Genomic DNA, 21,270 nt, shown 5'->3' with positions numbered 1-21,270 from the left:
AAGAAATCGAAGATGACACAGATGGAAAGACACACCATGTTCTTAGATTGTAAGAATCAATACTGTCAAAATGACTATACTACCAAGGCAATCTACAGATTCAATGCAATCCCTATCAAATTACCAACGGTATTTTGCACAGAACTAGAAGAAATAATTTTAAAATTTGTATGGAGACACAAAAGACCCTGAATAGCCAAAGCAATCTTGAGAAAGAAAAACAGAGCTGGAGGAATCAGGCTTCCTGACTTCAAATTATACTGCAGAGCTACGGTAATCAAGACAGTATGGTACTGGCACAAAAACAGAAATATAGATCAATGGAACAGGATAGAAAGCCCAGAGATAAACCCATGCACCGATGGTGAACTAATCTACAACAAAGGAGGAAAGACTACACAATGGAGAAAAGACAGTCTCTTCAATAAATAGTGCTGGGAATACTGGACAGCTACATGTAAAAGAATGAGATTAGAACATTCTTTAACACCATACATAATAATAAACTCAAAATGGATTAAAGACCTAAATGTAACAGCAGATACTATAAAACTCTTAGAGGAAAACATAGGCAGAACACCCTTTGACATAAATCGCAGCAATATCTTTTTCAATCCATCTCCTAGAGTAATGGAAATAAAAACAAAAATAAACAAATGGGACCTAATTAAACTCAAAAGCTTTTGCACAGCAAAGGAAACCATAAACAAAACGAAAAGACAACCCACAGAATGGGAGAAAATATTTGCAAAGATGCGATCAACAAGGGATTAATCTCCAAACTTACAAACAGCTCATGTGGCTCAATATCAAAAAAACAAACAACCCAATCAAAAAATGGGCAGAAGACCTAAATAGACATTTCTCCAAAGACATACAGGTGGCCAAGAGGCACATGAAAAGATGCTCAACATCACTAATTATTAGAGAAATGCACACCAAAACTACAATGAGATATCACCTCACACCAGTCAGAATGGTCATCATCAAAAGTCTACAGGGCTTCCCTAGTGGCGCAGTGGTTGAGAGTCCGCCTGCCGATGCAGGGGACATGGGTTCATGTCCCAGTCTGGGAAGATCCCACATGCTGCGGAGCGGCTAGGCCCATGAGCCATGGCCGCTGAGCCTGTGCGTCCGGAGCCTGTGCTCCGCAATGGGAGAAGCCACAACAGTGAGAGGCCTGCATACCGTAAAAAAAAAAAAAAAAAAAAAAAATGTCTACAAACAATAAATGCTGGAGAGGGTGTGAAGAAAAGGGAACCCTCCTACACTGTTGGTGGGAATGTAAATTGGTACAGCCACAATGGAGAACAATATGGAGGTTCCTTAAAAAAACTAAAAATAGAGCTACCATATGATCAAGCAATCCCACTCCTGGGCATATATCTGGAGAAAACCATGGTTTGAAAGGATGCATGCACCCCAATGTTCATTGCAGTGCTGTTTACAATAGCCAAGAATGGAAGCAACCTTAATGCCCATCGACAGAGGAATGGATAAAGAAGATGTGGTACATATATACATTGGAATATTATTCAGCCATTAAAAAGAATGAAATAGTGCCATTTGTAGCAACATGGATGGACCCAGAGATTATCATACTAAGTGAAGTCAGACAGAGAAAGGCAAATATCATACCACATCACTTATATGCGGAATCTTAAAAAAATGATACAAGGGGCTTCCCTGGTGGCGCAGTGGTTGAGAGTCCGCCTGCCGATGCAGGGGACGCGGGTTCGTGCCCCGGTCCGGGAGGATCCCACATGCCGCGGAGCGGCTGGGCCCGTGGGCCATGGCCGCTGAGCCTGCGCGTCCGGAGCCTGTGCTCCGCAACAGGAGAGGCCACAACAGTGAGAGGCCCGTGTACCGCAAAAAAATTAAAAAAAAAAAATGATACAAATGAACTTATTTCCAAACTGAAACAGACTCACAGACTTAGAAAACAAACTTATCGTTTGGGACTTCCCTGGTGGCGCCACAAAGAATCTTCCTGTCAATGCAGGGGGCATGGGTTCGATCCCTGGTCTGGGAAGATCCCACATGCTGTGGAGCAACTAAGCCTGTTCGCCACAACTATGGAGCCTGAGCTCTAGAGCCCACGCTCCACAACTACTGAAGCCCAGGTGCCCTACAGCCTATGAGCCACAACTACTGAGCCCACGCGCCACAACTACGAAGCGTGCGTGCCGCGACTACTGAGCTCACGTGCTGCAACTACTGAAGCCCGCATGCCTAGAGCCCGTGCTCTGCAATAAGAGAAGCCACCACAATGAGAAGCCCATGCACTGCAACGAGAAGTCCACGCCCTGCGACAAACAGTAGCCCCCATTCACCACAACTAGAGAAAAGCCCGCACGCAGCAACGAAGACCCAATGCATCCAAAAAATAAATAACATTTTTTAAAAAAAGAAAAACTTATGGCTAACCAAGGGGAAAGGTGGGTGGGGGGAGGGATAAATTGGGAGTTTGGGATTGACATATACACACTACTATATTTAAAATAGATAACAAACAAGGACAGTACAGGGAACTCTGCTCAATATTCTGTAATAACCTAAGTATGAAAAGAATCTGAAAAAGAATAGATACATGTATAACTGAATCACTTTGCTGTACACCTGAAACACAACACTGTTAATGAACTATACTCCAATATAAAATAATTTTAAAAAATAAGATATCACTTCATTAAAAAAAAAGGTCACTGACAGCCACTACATCACAAAGTACAAATGTTAATTCTAGGTATTCACAGTACTTGACCTATCAGCATTATGAAACAGTTGATCACCTCTTCCTCCTAAAAACACTTTTCTTCACTTGGCTTCCAGGACACCTCATTCTCATTGTTTGCCTCCTATCTCACTGGCCCTTCTCAGTGTCTTTAGCTAGTTCCTACTCAACTCCTTGGCTCTTACCATCAAAATACTCTGGACCACTTCTTTATCTATAGTGTACACTAATTCCTTTGGTGATCTCATCCAGTCTCATGACCTTAAAAGCTATTTATGTGCAAAGGACTCCTAAAGTTATATGTCTAACAAGTATGTCAAAAAATGTCCAAAACTGAACATCCAACTTCCCCATGTTCCCTCTCCCCACAAAAATCTCCTGTTCTGTAGGCAATCTTTCCTATTTTCATAAATAACTCTTTCCAAGCTCCTCATGCTTGAAAGTATTAGTCTTCTTTGTCTTTCTCTCTTGCCACAATCAAGTGATCTGCAAACCTTGTCAATTCTACTTTCAAGATATATCTAGAATCTGACCACTTCTCACCTTGTACTATGCTGGTGGTAACAGTATCGTTTCTCCTTTGGATTACTGCAATAGCCAAAATGCTCTGTTTCTACCTCTATCTTCCATAGTCTATTTTCAACAAAGGAACTAGAGTGAGCCTGAAGTCAGATTATATCACTCCTTCACTCAAAACCCCATCCAATGGTTTTCCCATCTCACTCAAGAGGAAAAATCCTTATAATGGTCTGCAAGAGCCTAAAGGATCTTGCCTCATTACCTTGCTGACCTCATCTGCTACTACATTCCTCCCTCAACCACCTACTCTGAGCCACACTGGCCCTTTGATGTTTCTTGAATATGTTAGGCTTGCTCCCACCTTACTTTCTTAGAACTTACTGTGCCCTATGCCCAAACACCTACTTGAAGCTATTGCTCAAATGTCATCTCAGTTAGGCTTGCCTTGACCACTCCACTAAAATCACAGTTCACCCTATCCCAACATGGCCTATCTAATATTTCCTTGTCCTATTTTATTTTTCATTGTACTTATTGCTTCTGACATACTTTATATTTTACTCACATATTTTTTTATTCTTTCTCTATCCCTAGAAGTAGAATGATAAGCTCCATGAAGGCAGGTATCTTTGTTTCCTTTGCTCAATGCTATATACCCAATGGGTAGAATGATGCATAGCAGGTGTTCAACATATAATTGCTGAATTGAATGAAACACAGAGAGCACAAAACATAAAAATTTAAAGACTTATTTAACAAAAGATATCATAAACAAAGTGAAAAGAGCACAAATATAGAGAAGATATCTATGCACAAATAAAAGACAAAGGATATGTAAAAATCTCCTATGAATCAGTAAGAAAAAGACAAACTCAATAGGAAAAATGGTCAAACATCATCAATAAGCAATTCAGGAAGACAAAACCAATGATGTCAATAAACATGAAGAGATGCTCAACCTCATTATTAGGGCAATGAAAATTAAGCAATAATGACATACTATTTACCCATCAGCAGGGCAAAAAAGTCTGATAATATCAAATGTTATTCAAGATATAGAGATAGGATTCTTATATATCCCTTTCTATCTTGAGTGTAAGATAGTTCTATCAATTCAGAAATTAATTTAACAAGAAACATTAGGATGTGAATATAATTAGGAATTCCAATTCTAGATATAGACTCTAGAGAAAGACAAGCACACATGGATAAGGAGATACATACAAGATTGTGCTCTGCAGCTTTTTTCTTGGGTAAGTCTGGAAATTGGAAACAACCTACATGCTTGTCCAAAGAAAACAGATTAATTGTGGCATATCATAGAATATTACGCAGCAGTTGTAAAAAATGAGACAGATACATATATTAATGTGGAACCTCAAAATCAGAATGTTGAATAGCAAAGCAAGTTATACAATTGTATGTACATTATTTACCTAAAAAAAACATGCAAAACAATATTATATATGATCAGTGGATACAAATATATATGCTATCAAATTACATAAAAATACAATGGGGCTTCCCTGGTGGCGCAGTGGTTGAGAGGCCGCCTGTCAATGCAGGGAACATGGGTTCGTGCCCCGGTCCGGGAAGATCCCACATGCCGCGGAACGGCTGGGCCCGTGAGCCATGGCTGCTGAGCCTGCACGTCCAGAGGCTGTGCTCCGCAACGAGAGAGGCCACAACAGTGAGAGGCCCGCGTACCACAAAAAAAAAAAAAAAAAAGAATGGAAAAAGGTTAAGGACAATGATCACCACTGGGGAGGTAAGGAAGATAATGTGATCAGGGAAGCACATAGGAGTCTTCAAATACATCTAACTTTTCTGGTTAAGAAAAAAGTCACACTGAGTAGTGGATACATGGGTATTTGCTATGGTATTCTCTCTCTCTTTGTATATATCTGTAGTGACTTATAATAAAAGATATTTAAAAGAAAGGTGATGTGAATCAAGTTACCTGAGGTTTGGTTCTGACTCCATTAATTTTTATAATTTTTTAAAATTTTATCTTGGGCTCAGTGACTTTAGTTTTTTCATTTGTAAAGAAAGAACTCACACATTTCCTGATTTCAAAACTTACTAGAATGTTATGGCAATCAAGAGTGTAGTACTGGCCTAAGGACAGACATACGGATCAACAGGATAGAACAGTCCAGAAATAAATCCTTACATTTATGGTCAGTAGATTTTTGATAAGCGTGCCAAGAAAATTCGATGGGAAAAGAACAGTCTTTTCAACAAATGATGCTGGGCTAAGTGGATATTCACAAGCAAAAGAATGAAGTCAAACTCTGACCCCTCATAGCACGTACAAAAAATAAATTCAAAATAGACCAAAGACCTAAAGAAAGCTCAGATTAGATGATTTCTTTAGTCTTTCTTCAAGCAGTAAAATTTATGGTTACATGAAAAGAAAATATCATTCATTCAACTATTAACTCATCCACAAACATTTACTGGTTATCTAGTATGTGGCAGTCCTTAATGCTACGTGTTGGGCATATAAAGATGTACATTGTAAAATTTTGTCTTCAGGGACTTACCAATGTAATGGAAAGAGGAAAAAAATTTAAATAATAATAATTATATAATAATAATAAGTAGCACAGAAGTAAACACAGTGTCATGCCTTTTATGGCTTCAACCACTACCTATACATGGACCACTCTCCCCAACTTCCAGACTCATATATCCAGCTGATGAGTAAAGTCTCCAAATCAGTAGTGAGTTACATTTACTCCTTCTCCTTCCTCACCCTTAACATCTGAGTAACGGTAAGGCTATACATGTGACTGTGAAATAAGTCTGTTCGAAACGTAAAGATGATCCACATGTGTTTTCAAATGTTGTGATTTTGAAAAGTTAACATGATGTCTATCCCAGTTAAGGGGGATATCACCCTGCAATCAAATACAGTAAGAAATCGGAGGGAATTCCCTGGCGGTTCAGCAGTTAGGACTTGGTGCTTTCACTCCCATGGCCCAGGTTCAATCCCTGGTTGGGGAACTCTACTAAGTGGGATAAATAAAGATCAGAGTAGCTTTGTGTCAGTTTAGGTCAGGTTTTGCAAAAAAAAATAATAAGTAAATATTTTTGTTAAGGGACTTCTGGATTTTAGAATCCAAATAGATCAGAGATTATCACCCTATGTTCTCTATTATTCTACTAAAATGCCCCAAATAAAATATAATCACTGTAACTGTGAAGTTTGACTGATTCTATCTCTTCAATCCTCCCTCAAATCTTACACTTCTCTCCATTTTTCTGGCTATGTCCTTAGTTTAGGCTCTCATCTTCATTCACCTTACTGACAAGGCCTCCTACTTCCAATCTATTTTCTGCAATTCTGTCAGAGGGATTCTTCTAAAATGCAAATCTGATTGCATCTACATTTTTCAATGACTTTCTATTGCTTTTAGGATGCAGTTCAAATTTCTCACAAGATTTACACAACTGCCTATACATGATCCGGCCCCTGCTTACTTTTTCTGGTTCATCTTTGACCATTTTGGCTACAGTACTTGTAGGGATTGCCCTCTCTCGATGTGGGGCTCTTACAAATGTTGCTCCCTATGCCTGGTATTTCCTTAACTACACTCTCAGTTCTTTCTATTTTGTCTAGCTCAATCCTTTATTTGGGGACTTAGGTTCAAGAATTACACTGCAATCCACAGAATGGCATTCTATAAAATAGATGTAGGCCCCTATTTATGGGGACAGTCATTCACTCAACAGTATTTACTACTATATCATACACTGTCTCAGACAATAGGGAAGCATTATGGAACTGACGACACGGACCCTGCCCTTATGGAATTTACATTTCAGCTGCAAAGACAAAACAAAAAAGGACACTGAAGTAATAACTGTGGTAAAGTAGTGAGAAGGAAACAAGGTTAAGGTAAAAAATGAGCTTCAGTTACTTTGATTACCATGGTCAGAAATGGCCTTTCTCAGGAGGTAACATTTAATCAAGACATAAAATAGGAAAAGGAACTAGACATGCAGGTGTGAATGGGATTAGGGATTCGTATGTAAAGGTCCTGAAATAGATGGGAAAGAGTTCTGTCCTTTGATCCAGGAGATGACCGTTGTAGCTTGACCAAAGTGAATGTGGGCAAAGTGGCAAGAAATGAGATCGGGGCTAGATCTTGCAGAGCCTTGGGGAACAAGACTAGGAAAATGGAGTTTATGTGTTAAGAACTTCTGGAAAGGTTTTAAGCTACAAAGTGACATGAGTTAATTTATATTTTAAGATCACTCTTCTAAATGTATGAAAATGTGTTGGAAGGGAAGATGCAAGCAAGAAACCTAGTTAGGTAGCTTCACCAGTTGTCCAGGTGAGTGATGATGGTATAGATGGAGAAATATGGAAGATTCACCATACATTTTAGAGGTTAATGCAATGTGTTTCTGAAAGCATGTCAGACATGATGGTATACATGACTTGGAGTATATGAATATTTAATTAGAAAGACTATAACTAGCACATCAGACTGGTGACTTACTATTATTCCTTGGGATGAGACAAGTTGGTTAAACAAAAATAATTAAGTAAATAACAGGCTAGGTGGTATAGTGACATGGAAAAAATCACAAAGCATGTTTGGTATGCACTGTTAACGGATGTGATGGCAGGGTAAAGGAACAGAAGGAATAAAATATGGTTCCCCATGTTCTGCCTTGAACAACTGAGTACAGAGCCATGAGATAAAGAGGAGCTGAGTCAGGGCTGGGAGAGCTGAAGTTCAACTGTGGACAGTTTGAGAAGTCAGTAAGATGTCCAACTGGAGATTAATTCTGTGCAGCACAGAGGTGAGTCTGGGATGAAAATAATAACTGCTATGGTACTAAGTCCATGCGAATGGAAAAAATTACTTAGGAAGAAATTAAGGAGAGAAAAAAGCGCCAGGACCAAGCCCTGAGAAACTTCGCAGTTGAGAAGTTATATGGAAGCAAAGTTAGAAAAGGAGATTGAGAAGGTTTGCTTTGTAAAGTAGGAGAAAAACCAGGAAAACGTGGAGTCAAGAGGCCAAAAGAGTGTTTCAAGGAGGGAATGGTCAAGCATGTCAAATCTGCTGAGAGCACCTCTGAGATGAGGAAAGGGAAGTGTCTACTAGGTTGAAATATATTACATCTTTGGTGACAATGACAGAGGTTTTAATGGAGGAGGGGAGCCATACTACAGCAGGTTAAAGAGTAAATGGAAACTGGAGAAAAAAACAAAAAATAAAGAAGTGGAAGCTACATACAATTCTGCAGCCTGTGGAACAAAAACCACATTCACAGAAAGATAGACAAGATGAAAAGGCAGAGGGCTATGTGCCAGTTGATGGAACAAGAAAAAACCCTGGAAAAACAACTAAACAAAACGGAGATAGGCAATCTTCCAGAAAGAGAATTCAAAATAATGACAGTGAAGATGATCCAGGACATCGGAAAAAGAATGGAGGCAAAGGTTGAGAAGATGCAAGAAGTGTTTAATAAAGATCTAGAAGAATTAAAGAAAAAACAAACAGAGATGAAGAATACCATAACTGAAATGAAAAACACACTAGAAGGAATGAATAGCAGAATAACTGAGGCAGAAGAACGGATAAGTGACCTAGAAGACAGAATGGTGGAATTCACTGCTGCAGAACAGAATAAAGAAAAAAGAACGAAGACAGCCTAAGAGACCTCTGGGACAACATTAAATGCAACAACATTCGCATTATAGGGGTCCCAGAAGGAGAAGAAAAAGAGAGAAAAGATGCAAGAAAATATTTGGAAACATTATAGTCGAAAACTTCCCTAACGTGGGAAAGGAAACAGCCACCCAAGTCCAGGAAGCGCAGAGAGTCCCATACAGGATAAACCCAAGGAGAAACATGCTGAGACACATAGTAATCAAATTGGCAAAAATTAAAGACAAAGAAAAATTACTGAAAGCAGCAAGGGAAAAACAACAAATAACATACAAGGGAACTACCATAAGGTTAACAGCTGATCTTTCAGCAGAGACTCTTCAAGCCAGAAGGGAGTGGCAGGACATTTTTAAAGTGATGAAAGGGAAGAACCAACCACCAAGATTACTCTACCAGCAAGGATCTCATTCAGATTCGATGGAGAAATCAAAAGCTTTACAGACAAGCAAAAGCTAAGAGAATTCAGCACCACTAAACCAGCTCTACAACAAATGCTAAAGGAACTCCTCTAAGTGGGAAACACAAGAGAAGAAAAGGACCTACAAAAACAAACCCAAAACAATTAAGAAAATGGTCATAGGAACATACATATCAATAACTACCTTAAACGTGAATGGATTAAGTGCTCCAACCAAAAGACACAGGCTTGCTGAATAGATACAAATACAAGACCCATATATATGCTGTCTACAAGAGACCCATTTCAGACCTAGGGACACATACAGACTGAAAGCGAGGGGATGGAAAAAGATATTCCATGCAAATGGAAATCAAAAGAAAGCTGGAGTAACAATACTCATATCAGATAAAATAGACTTTAAAATAAAGAATGTTATAAGAGACAAGGAAGGATACTACATAATGGTCAATGGATCAATCCAAGAGGAAGATATACCAATTATAAAGAAACATGCACCCAACATAGGAGCACCTCAATATATAAGGCAATTACTAACAGCTCTAAAAGAGGGAATCGACAGTAACACAATAATAGCGGGGGACTTTATCACCTCACTTACACCAATGGACAGATGAACCAACAAAAAATTAATAAGGAAACACAAGCTTTAAATGACACAACAGACCAAATAAATTTAATTGATGTTTATAGGACATTCCATCCAAAAACAGCAGATTACACTTTCTTCTCAACTGTGCATGGAACATTCTCCAGGATAGATCACATCTTGGATCACAAATCAAGCCACAGTAAACTTAAGAAAAATGAAATCATATCAAGGATCTTTTCTGACCACAACGCTATAAGATTAGAAATGAATTACAAGGAAAAAACGTAAAAAACACAAACACATGGAGGCTAAACAATACGTTACTAAATAACCAAGAGATCACCGAAGAACTCAGAGGAAATCAAAAAATACCGAGTGACAAATGACAAAAACAACACGATGATCCAAAACCTATGGCTGCAGCAAAAGCAGTTCTGAGAGGGAAGTTTACAGCTATACAACCCTACCTCAAGAAACAAGAAAAATGTTAAATAAACAATCTAACCTTACACCTATAGGAACTAGAGAAAGAAGAACAAACAAAACCCAAAGTTAGCAGAAGGAAAGTAATCATAAAGATCAGAGCAGAAATAAATGAAAAAGAAATGAAGGAAACAGTAGCAAAGATCAATAAAAGTAAAAGCTGGTTCATTAAGAAGATAAACAAAATTGATAAACCATTAGCCAGACTCATCAAGAAAAAGAGGGAGAGGACTCAAATCAATAAAATTAGAAATGAAAAAGGAGAAGTTACAACAGACACCACAGAAATACAAAGCATACTAAGAGACTACTACAAGCAACTCTATGCCAATAAAACAGACAACCTGGAAGAAATGGACAAATTCTTAGAAAGGTGTAACCTTCCAAGACTGAACCAGGAAGAAATAGAAAATATGAACAGACCAATCACAAGTAATGAAACTGAAACTGTGATTAAAAATCTTCTAACCAACAAAAGTCCAGGACAAAATGGCTTCACAGGTGAATTCTATGAAACATTTAGAGAAGAGCTAACACCCATTCTTCTCAAACTCTTCTAAAAAATTGCAGAGGAAGGAACACTCCCAACCCCATTCTACGAGGCTACCATCACCCTGATACCAAAACCTGACAAAGATGTCACAAAAAAAGGAAATTACAGACCAATATCACTGATGAATATAGATGCAAAAATCCTCAACAAAATACTAGCAAATAGAATCCAACAACACATTGAAAGGATCATACACCATGATGAAGTGGGAATTATCCCAGGGATGCAAGGATTCTTCAAAATATGCAAATCAATCAATGTGATACACCATATTAACAAATTGAAGAATAAAACCCATATGATCATATCGATAGATACCGAAAAAGGTTTTGACAAAATTCAACACCCATTTATGATAAAAACTCTCCAGAAAGTGGGCATAGAGGGAACCTACCTCAACAAAATAAAGGCAATATATGACAAACCCACAGCCAACATCATTCTCAATGGTGAAAAACTGAAAGCATTTCCTCTAAGATCAGGAACAAGACAAGGATGTCCACTCTCACCACTATTATTCAACATAGTTTTGGAAGTCCTAGCCACGGCAACCAGAGTACAAAAAGAAATAAAAGGAATGCAAATTGGGAAAGAAGTAAAACTGTCACTGTTTGCAGATGATATGATACTATACATAGAGGATCCTAAAGATGCCACCAGAAAACTATTAGAGCTAATCAATGAATTTGGTAAAGTTGCAGGATACAAAATTAATGCACAGAAATCTCCTGCATTCCGATACACTAATGATGAAAAATCTGAAAGAGAAATTAAGGAAACACTCCCATTTACCACTGCAACAAAAAGAATAAAATACCTAGGAATAAACCTACCTAGGGAGACAAAAGACCTTTATGCAGAAAACTATAAGACACTGATGAAAGAAATTAAAGATGATACCAACAGATGGAGAGAGAGCCCATGTTCTTGGTTGGAAGAATCAATATTGTGAAAATGACTATACTACGCAAAGCAATCTACACATTCAATGCAATCCCTATCAAATTACCAATGGCATTTTTTCTACAGAACTAAAACAAAAAACCTTAAAATTTGTATGGAGACACAAAAGACCCCAAATAGTCAAAGCAGTCTTGAGGGAAACAAACGGAGCTGGAGGAATCAGACTCCCTGACTTCAGACTATACTACAAAGTTACAGTCATCAAGACAATATGGTACTGACACAAAAACAGAAATATAGATCAATGGAACAGAATAGAAAGCCCAGAGATAAACCCACACACCTATGGTCAACTAATCTATGACAAAGGAGGCAAGGATATACAATGGAGAAAAGACAGTCTCTTAAACAAGTGGTGCTGGGAAAACTGGACAGCTCCATGTAAAAGAATGAAATTAGAACACTCCCTAACACCATACACAAAAATAAACTGAAAACTGATAAGAGACCTAAATGTAAGACCGGGCACTATAAAACTCTTAGAGGAAAACATAGGAAGAACACTCTTTGACATAAATCACAGCAAGGTCTTTTTTGATCCACCTCCTAGAGTAATGGAAATAAAAACAAAAGTAAACAAATGGGACCTAGTGAAAATTCAAAGCTTTCGCACAGCAAAGGAAACCATAAACAAGACGAAAAGACAACCCTCGGAATGGGAGAAAATATTTGCAAATGCATCAACGGACAAAGGATTAATCTCCAAAATATATAAACAGCTCATCCAGCTCAATATTAAAAAAACAACCCAATCAAAAATGGGCAGAAGACCTAAATAGACATTTCTCCAAAGAAGACATACAGATGGCCAAGAAGCACATGAAAAGTTTTACAACATCACTAATAGAGAAATGCAAATCAAAACTACAATGAGGTATCACCTCACACTGGTTAGAATGGGTATCATCAGAAAATCTACAAACAACAAATGCTGGAGAGGGTGTTGAGAAAGGGATCCCTCTTGCACTGTTGGTGGGAATGTAAATTGATACAACTACTATGGAGAACGGTATGGAGGTTCCTTAAAAAACTAAAAATAGCATTACCATATGACCCAGCAACCCCACTACTGGGCATATACCCAGAGAAAACCATAATTCAAAAAGACACATACACCCCAATGTTCACTGCAGCACTATTTACAATAGCCGGATCATGGACACAACCTAAATGCCCATTGAAAGATGAATGGATAAAGATGTTGTACATATATACAATGGAATATTACTCAGCCACATAAAGGAACGAAATTGCGTCATTTGTAGAGACGTGGACACATCTAGAGACTGTCATACACAATGAAACAAGTCAGAAAGAGAAAAACAAATATTGTATATTAACGCATATATGTGGAACCTAGAAAATGGTACAGATGAACCGGTTTGCAGAGCAGAAATTGAGACACAGATGTAGAGAACAAACGTATGGACACCAAGGGGGGAAAGTGGTGGGGGTGGGAGGAGGTGGTGTGATGAATTGGGAGATTGGGATTGACATGTATACACTGATGTGTACAAAATGGATGACTAATTAGAACCTGCTGTATAAAAAAATAAATTAAATTAAAAAAAGAAGTGGTAGCTACAATGCTGTCCCACTTCATGAACTATTATTAAAAAAAAAAAACTACTGTGAGAGTACAATTTTTCTTTTCTTTCTGGCTTTCCTGATGATGTTTTGAACCTGTGAGAACCAGTGATCCCACAAATCATAGATCACTAGTGCCAGTGAAGGAGGTATCTGTCAACCTATCTACCTTAGAAACTACTGTAAGAACTGCTAATCTATATTGCAGAGAGTCAATGAACAAATGTTTAAGCATTTTCTTTTCCTTACTTGGTTTTCCTTTTGTATATCATTCAATTTATCATGATCAAAGATTTTAGGAATTATTTTTGTAGGCAGAGCAGAATAGGATGATGTGAAAGATAAAGAAATGTGGTATCTGGTTTGATGCTAGTCTTTGAATATTACTAGCTGGTGCATGAGTGCAATGGAATAAGTTCCTCTTGCCATGTGGCTAATGTAAAATGGAAAGTCAAAGTATCTGCCAGTAAGAACTTCAGAACTAAATGAATTCAATGAGGTTTAGGTCAGCAACATTTGATCACAAATGTGTCTAGTTCCTAAATGCAGGTCCACTGTCACTGGCAGACTGAGAATTTCAGAATTAGTTGAGGAACTTAAAACAAAACAAGAGATCCCTAGGCCTCAGCCATTAGAGATTCTGATCCAGCACATGTGGGGTGACATCCAGGGACTTGCATTTCTAAAAAGTTCCCCAGGATTTCTGACACACAGCCTGACTGCAGGAGTTGGTACTAGAGTCCCAAATGTATAGATGGCAATTTGTTGGTAAGGTAACAAGGTAGAGATAGAAAATCACGAAATTTTAGCATTTGGAGGACTTTTAGAGAACACCAAGTTGAAACTCCCCTATTTCCAGTCAGAAAGATGAGTTCTGACTAGTTCACAGACACACCAGTGACGGCTAGATCTCTTGCTTTCTGGCATTTCTATGATATTACACAGGCTGCCCTCTCTTACTCTTTAGTTAACTTATAAGTCTTTAAGTAAATATATTTTAATTTGTCTACAGGCACTAATTACTTTTTCTAATTTGTCATTCGCATAGGAGTGGACAAAGTTGGAACTGACTGGATGTTTACTTAAATGTGCATTCTTGACTACAGGTCTATTCACAGCTTCCTCAGGTCCCAGTGATCGTAAAGGACAGAGACCGCAGTTTTTATAACATATCATTTCTCACAGAAGGAATGGTTGATATATGACATGTGAAAGCAGGACCACTACCAGGTGAAAGAATTATTAATAAAGCTCCTTTTCTTGGAGTCACTGAATCAGGTTAAAGCTTCCAGGTGACAGGATTCCATGAAAGAGAACTGAAAAGTTGCTTCAGGGACAAATGGAGGGAAAAAATAGTTCAACTCCTGCACAGGGTGTGAGCTAATCTCACAGCTGTCACTCTGATGGTAATTTCTGTCTACTATTTATAAACTAAGACTTAAGATAAAAGTACAAGATGACAAAGTGTTCTAAACACAATTCAAAGTAAAAAGATCTAAATGCTAAAATGTGTCCAATAGGTAAAATTTTAAAGTTTATCTTTCTAAAGTAGGACCCGTGTGCAAATACACACACACAGAAATAAAAATGAAATAAAAGACATAAAAAATTTGAGTACAGAAAGTGCTAAATAAGATGCTATAAAAAGAAAAATTAGAATGACTTAAGTGTAAAGAGTAAAATTCTAGGACTAACAGATAAAGTTGAAAGCAAACAACAAAACTCCCCCCAAACTCCCCATAACAAATAAGTATGAGCTACGAAAAGAGCAAAAATTAAATTAAAAACCAGAAGAATTGAAGAGAATATTAAAAATATCATTTTTCTAAACAGATGAAGCTGCTCAAGTGTCTGTCAACAGATGAATGGATAAACAAAATGTGGTATATACATATAATGGAATATTATTCAGCCACTAAAAGGAACAAATTTCCCAGATACGCTACAATACGAATGAACCTTGAAAACATTATGCTAAGTGAAATAAGCCAAACACAAAAGGATATTATATAATTCCACCTATATGAATTATCTAGAATAGGGAAATTCATAGAGATAGAAAGTAGATTAAAGGTTTCCAGGGGCTCAGGAAAGCAGCAGTGGGGAGTTCTTGCTTAATGGGTATTTTTTTCAGGTGAGGACAGGGTTTTGCAAATAGTTGTAACAGCTGTACAACACTGTGATGTAATTAATGCCACTGAATTATACATTTAAAAATGGTTAAAGTGGAAAATTTTGTTACCTATATTTCACTACAATAAAAAATAAGCCAAAACAGACTAAAAATATTAGTATGTAACAAAACAATTAAAACCAGAAATTAAGATATTAAAATAACAAAATACATTAAATATTGCAAGAATATCACCCCCAAACACAATTTAAGGAATCTAAGCAACATAGCAAGTATGAGGTAGGGGAGGGGTGTCAAAGAGCAGCATAAATAGCTTAATCTCAAATAATTAGGATGCACATATAATTTACTATCCTAAGCAAGACACTTCTGAGAGGAAAGGGGACACTATTAATAATAACATAGGGAAAATATGTGTAGACTGAGACTGTCGGAGGCAACCCAGGATATGTGGTCATTCTACATACACGAGCAACAGGTCCTCAAAGTTGAGGTCATGCCCACAGCTTGGGGTCTGGCCAGAGTACAATGGTCTGAAAGCATCTTCCTGAAGTACACAAGTGGTATAAAATGCAAATCGCTTTTTCGTTGTTTTTTTTTTTTTTTTTTTACAGAGAAGTAACACAATTACATGGTCTTTACTGAAGTTTCCTAATTTGGGATTCATAAAACAATCAGCATATTATTAGATTTTTATTAAGAGCTATTATGTTAGTCTAGGAATTTTAGAAAGCCAAATTATACTTTGAATTGCACTGGCAGGCACAATAAGGAGTTCTTAAGGTGAATCGTTTTTTATAAATCTACAGTTTTATATATTACATTAGAGCTCTATAAATATATATGTATACATTCTTTTATACATATATATATGACTACAATTAAGCCTGAATATTTAAAAATCAAACCAGAATTACTGACAAAATTAGTAACTGATATCCAACCCATTCTTTATTTTTAAACTAAAATTAATCTTAAAGGCCTACACATAGGTTAACTTAAACAGTCCATACCTTACATGAGAAGTTCCGACTTGGGATGTTTCTTGCTAACTCTGATATCCTGGGTTTATTCTGCAGACACTTGGTTAGGTGATATTTTTTCAATTTTATTCTATTGTAATAATGATCAGCGAAGTTACAGTGATTCACGTGCTGTTTCTGCATGCATTTCCCAAGGTGAGGAATACTATACTTCAAAGCCTGGAGAAATAATTTGCTCTTCTGCTGCATGATATCAAAGTCCCTGGTTTATGCTCCCTTTGGGGCTGCCAGCACATGAATGATTTTCATAGGAATGATTATATAGTAGTGGGTTCTTAGAGCATCTAAGATCTGCAGTTCTTATCCCTCCCCTTTGGGGCTGTGTACCCCTCCAGTTACAAATAACCGCAGACAGCTGATAACTCAAAGTATCTGAAAACTTGTAAAAGTTAAATTTAAATCACACTTCTTGGCAGATGTGACATAAATGTCTCATTTGTAAAGTCAATCCTGTCAGGCACAAACAGCACTGATTCTGGTACACACATGGGCAAACTAAAACAAACAGAAAACAAAAAAACAAAATAAAAATTTGCAAATAAATACATGGACTTAATGGAGGCATCTCAGGAACTCTGAGGGCTTTTAAAGGCAAAACGGCTTTGATTTCACATAATTCATAACTTATCTTTGGTTTGTATGTGGAGGATAAACTGGAAAAGTCCAATCACTTAATAAAGGTAGAGGAGAAGGGATTAGTATTTATTGAGTGTTTGCTTCGTGCCACATGCTTTTATATACTTCATTTAATTTAAACTTCATAGGGACCTGATAGAGTAGCTATTATGATGTTGGCCTTACAGGTGAGCAAACTGTGGCTCAGGAAGGTTTAAGCAACTACCCCAGGTCACCTGAACAGTAATAGTAGAGCAATAAGTCTATCTGGACAAAACAACAACTGGACTTTAATGTCAAAAAGGTGTTTAGCTCTTTAGTTGAAAAAAACAAAAAACACTTCAGGAGGCACACATGAAATATGACGCCACCTGTTTTCTGTTGGGAAGCTGGTGCTTATTAACCTATCAAGGTAAGTAAAGCTAGTAAGTAGTTAAGTCAGAGAAACCTGGGTTCAGGTCTTCATTCCTGCACTTACCACCTGTGCTTAGTTTCATCATCTGCAAAACAGAGATAATGATCCCACTTACTCTATGAAATAGCTATTCTAAGAATGAAACAATTTATGTTAAAATCTTAATGAAGTGTCTGGCACGTAGTAACCACTAAATAAACGGTGGCTACTATTTTTAGGGCAGGAAAAATCTAGGTATGTTGCACACTGTTGAATGTCGTCATGGAAGTCTTCCACAAATTGCTCCTCGGTATCAAAGGTATTATACAATAGTGCGTCAGCTTTACCACAGCTCGGATCCGCTACGACGCCCCTGCCCCTCTTAACCTCTTTCTATGTCGCAGCAAAATAACGGGGGAGTGGGTATAGGGGATGTGCAGTTGACACCAGCAAAAACAAAGTAAAATAAAAGAAAATAAAATAAAGGCCCTAAACCACTACATCCGTGCCCGCAGCCTCCATCCATCCATCTTTCACCCACTGGGAAAAGACAGTAGGCAAGGCTGGGGATAGGGGTAGGGTAGACGAATGGGTGTTCCTGGGAGAAACCGTTCGTTTTCCCTGTGCATCCGAGTGTGAGAGGGAGCGGTACCATGTGCCACGCAGTGAAGGGACATGGGTCAAAAAGCTAGGACCAAGGGACTGAGGGATGGTTGGGTGGGGGTGAGGACGGGGTGAAGGGAAGAGACTCCCAGCCTACGCCCCCCATACGTACGCAAACTGAAAGTCAGTCTCGCTCTAGACACCGAAACGAGTGAAGGCAGGCCGGAGAACCCGATGCTCTCAGGAAGGAGCGCAGCTCCCACCTCAGTCACGGTCAGCCGAAGTCTGCGTTCTGCAGCTAGCGGAACGACAGCCTACCCAGAACCGCCCGGAGCTGGTTTGCAGCACGCCGTCTACGTAACCGCCGTCTGGCACGAGCGCTAAGTGGATTCCGCCATCTTTATTGTGGTCAGGAATTTTTTGTTTTTAACTTCTCCTGGGTTCATTAACGCTCAAAGATATAAGCCTTTTGGTTCTTTGCTAGTCTTCAGAGCTCGAGATGAAACAGGAGAGAAGGGAACCAAAGGGGGCGGTGTCGCACTAGGTCTGCCACAGTTCCCTCACTCTCCGGTCTGCCCTCACTCAAGATGGCCACCAGCGAAATGGTGCAGTGGCGAGAGCCGCGCTGCCCTGGTTGCTAAGGAGACGCGACTACCGGAAATGCGGAATTCGGGGAGAGAGCGCGCGCTAGGGCAGTGGGAGGGAACCCCGGCGTCACAGATCCTGACAGGGAAGAAGTAGGCAGGTCCTGGCAGGGGGGAGCTGTGGCGGCGGTATCTCGCCAGCTCCAGCCGGATGGAGTCTCGAGTCGCGGACGGAGGGGCCGGCCAGGCTGAGCGCGCAGCGGGCGAGGGCCGGACAAGCAGCAGCGCCGCTCAGGGACCCGCAATCTCGGGACCCTTGGGTGCTGCCCGGTGGAAGCTCCTGCGGCAGGTAAGGTAGAGCCCTCTCGACTCACTTTTGCCTTTGGCCACTCCCCTCGCAAGCGACAGGCAGCTACTCTCCCCTTGGCAGCTCTGGGAGTTCCCTCACAGTTTTGCTGGGAGCCTCCTGAAAAGCGCCCCCTTGGTTCACCTAAGGGTCGCGCCAAAAGGAGGTATCAGGTGGCATTGGGCAGGGAGGGGGCAGCCGAGGCTGAGTCCTGGGAAACTCAGCTCGAAGGAGAAGATCCCTTTCTAGACATTAGTCTGCATCTGAGGGACTTTTCTCCTTGCTCGCCAGTAGGGTCGGTGGCATCGCCGCTCCCCGGTCCATACTGTTCGTTCCTGCTTCTGTTTTACTTTCTTCCCCTGGTTTCTTCCCCTTGCTTCTTAACTCCTAGCCTGGTTCTAGCTCCAAATCTGTCCCCTCTCTTGGTGATCAGCATGGTTGACTGTGTTGGGACAGTGACGTTGCACGTGTTGCTTCGGTTTCTTTCGTGGAGCGGAGAGCGAAGGGAGTTGCAAGAGCTGCCCCGGCGCCCTCCCGCTTCGCTTTCACGCGAAAGTTGCGTGTTTATCTTACGGTTTGAAGAGATCAGAGAGATTCTCGGTGTCTAAGTGTGTTGATTTTTTTACTGGCGGTTATCTTTTAGCACTTAAAAGTTGCTACTGTTGCTGGTAACTTCAGTCGTATGCAGGTTTGAAGATTTTCTGATTTGACGACACTGACGCTCTTTCCAAACTGCTTGAAGTGAAATCTGTTTATTGTTTACATCCCAGTGTTATGCTTCTGCCTGGGGTGTCCTGCGGAACACTTTATTCAACAGGACATTTTCCATTTCTGACTTATATTTCGAGGAGAGTTTCCCAGCTATTGCCAGGTTACTTGAGATTGTGCTTTTAGTATTTTGGCGGTTACTTTGTTTGCAATTGTATCGAGTCACCTTTTCATACAGTGGCCTTCCAGTGCTGTCATGACAACTCAAAGATCATTTGTTTGCTGATGCATTGAAAGCCTTTGCAGGGCATTAATGATCTGGTTTTGCAATTAATGTTACAAATGGTATTATAGGATAATAAAATGCAAGTCCTCATAGATCATTATCTGTAGGAAATTTCTATAGTGAAATAAACATCAACTAAATTTAAAGTATCAGAATAGTAAATTAGGGCCTTAAAATGATCAATCAAATCTTATCGTGACGACTTCAGTAATTCCTAGTAAAAATTCTAGTTGACCATCTCTTATATTCATTCTGAATTGTTGTCTACATTAGAATAAGGATAAGTTTCAGCTATGGCTGACCCTTGAACTCCTCACATGCTTTGAAGTTTAATGTTTTGGTATACATGTGCCCGCTGTTTAGAGTCTTTCTACTTCTCTACTTGATGAATGACTGTTATCCTTCAGACCTCTATTTCAATCTCCTCCTACGTGAAGGCTCTGCTGACTCCTCTGGCTGAGTTAGACCTTCAGCTCACTATATGGGTGAACCTCATATCACATTATTTTATGATCATTTGATCAGAGCCCAACTTTCTCACTACAATAGGAGTTCTTCCTGGGAAAAGGTGATATTTTATTAATCTCCATCTCCTGCACCGGCTCTCGCTAGTTGATTTTTAGTAGATACTGTTACATATTGTGGAAAGGCTGAGTAAGGGACAGTCTTTAAGTGGCCCACAGCATCTCATCCTCAGTGTATTGTATCAGTGAGTAACAAATAACTACACTGTCACAACCGCATTCAACAGTGAGCATTTATTCTGTTTGTGGGCCACCTGGGAGTTGACTGACATAGGCTGTGATCAGCTGAGTGGCTCTATGCTGCATGCTTGGTCCACATGCCTCTAATTCTGGGCTGACATGTTCTCGTAGTGACGACAGAGGTATAAGAGAGCAAACGCAACCACTGAAACACATTTTAAGCACCTACTAATATCCTGTTGGCCAAAGTAAGATACTTAGCCAAGCCTAAAGTTAGGAGGCAGAGAAGTATGTTTTTTTCTTTGAGGGAGCAG

General features: G+C 39.3%; 2 protein-coding genes across 5 annotated transcripts in view; one reads left to right on the top strand and one right to left on the bottom strand.

Moving 5' to 3' along the window:
• Positions 1 to 18,665, bottom strand: part of PREPL (prolyl endopeptidase like) — a 54,131-nt gene extending 35,466 nt beyond the window's left edge. The window contains exons 1-2 of one of the 4 annotated variants that reach the window (XM_060026694.1): positions 18,501 to 18,665; positions 16,687 to 17,211 (exon numbers count right to left, since the gene is read on the bottom strand). In XM_060026694.1, the coding sequence (XP_059882677.1) occupies positions 16,687 to 16,905 (219 nt within the window). In that variant the 5' untranslated portion in view covers positions 16,906 to 17,211; positions 18,501 to 18,665. The other 3 variants (XM_060026696.1, XM_060026698.1, XM_060026695.1) reach the window with 3 other exon arrangements.
• Positions 18,666 to 19,111: 446 nt separating this feature from the next.
• Positions 19,112 to 21,270, top strand: part of CAMKMT (calmodulin-lysine N-methyltransferase) — a 397,264-nt gene continuing 395,105 nt past the window's right edge. The window contains exon 1 of the mRNA XM_060026700.1: positions 19,112 to 19,261. Coding sequence (XP_059882683.1) covers positions 19,124 to 19,261 — 138 coding nt within the window. The 5' untranslated portion in view covers positions 19,112 to 19,123. The remainder of the gene's footprint in view (positions 19,262 to 21,270) is intronic.

Source organism: Delphinus delphis, chromosome 12 (assembly GCF_949987515.2).
Source record: "Delphinus delphis chromosome 12, mDelDel1.2, whole genome shotgun sequence".
In the NCBI taxonomy this organism is placed as follows: Eukaryota; Metazoa; Chordata; class Mammalia; order Artiodactyla; family Delphinidae; genus Delphinus; species Delphinus delphis.
This window is presented reverse-complemented; position numbering and strand designations above follow the sequence as displayed.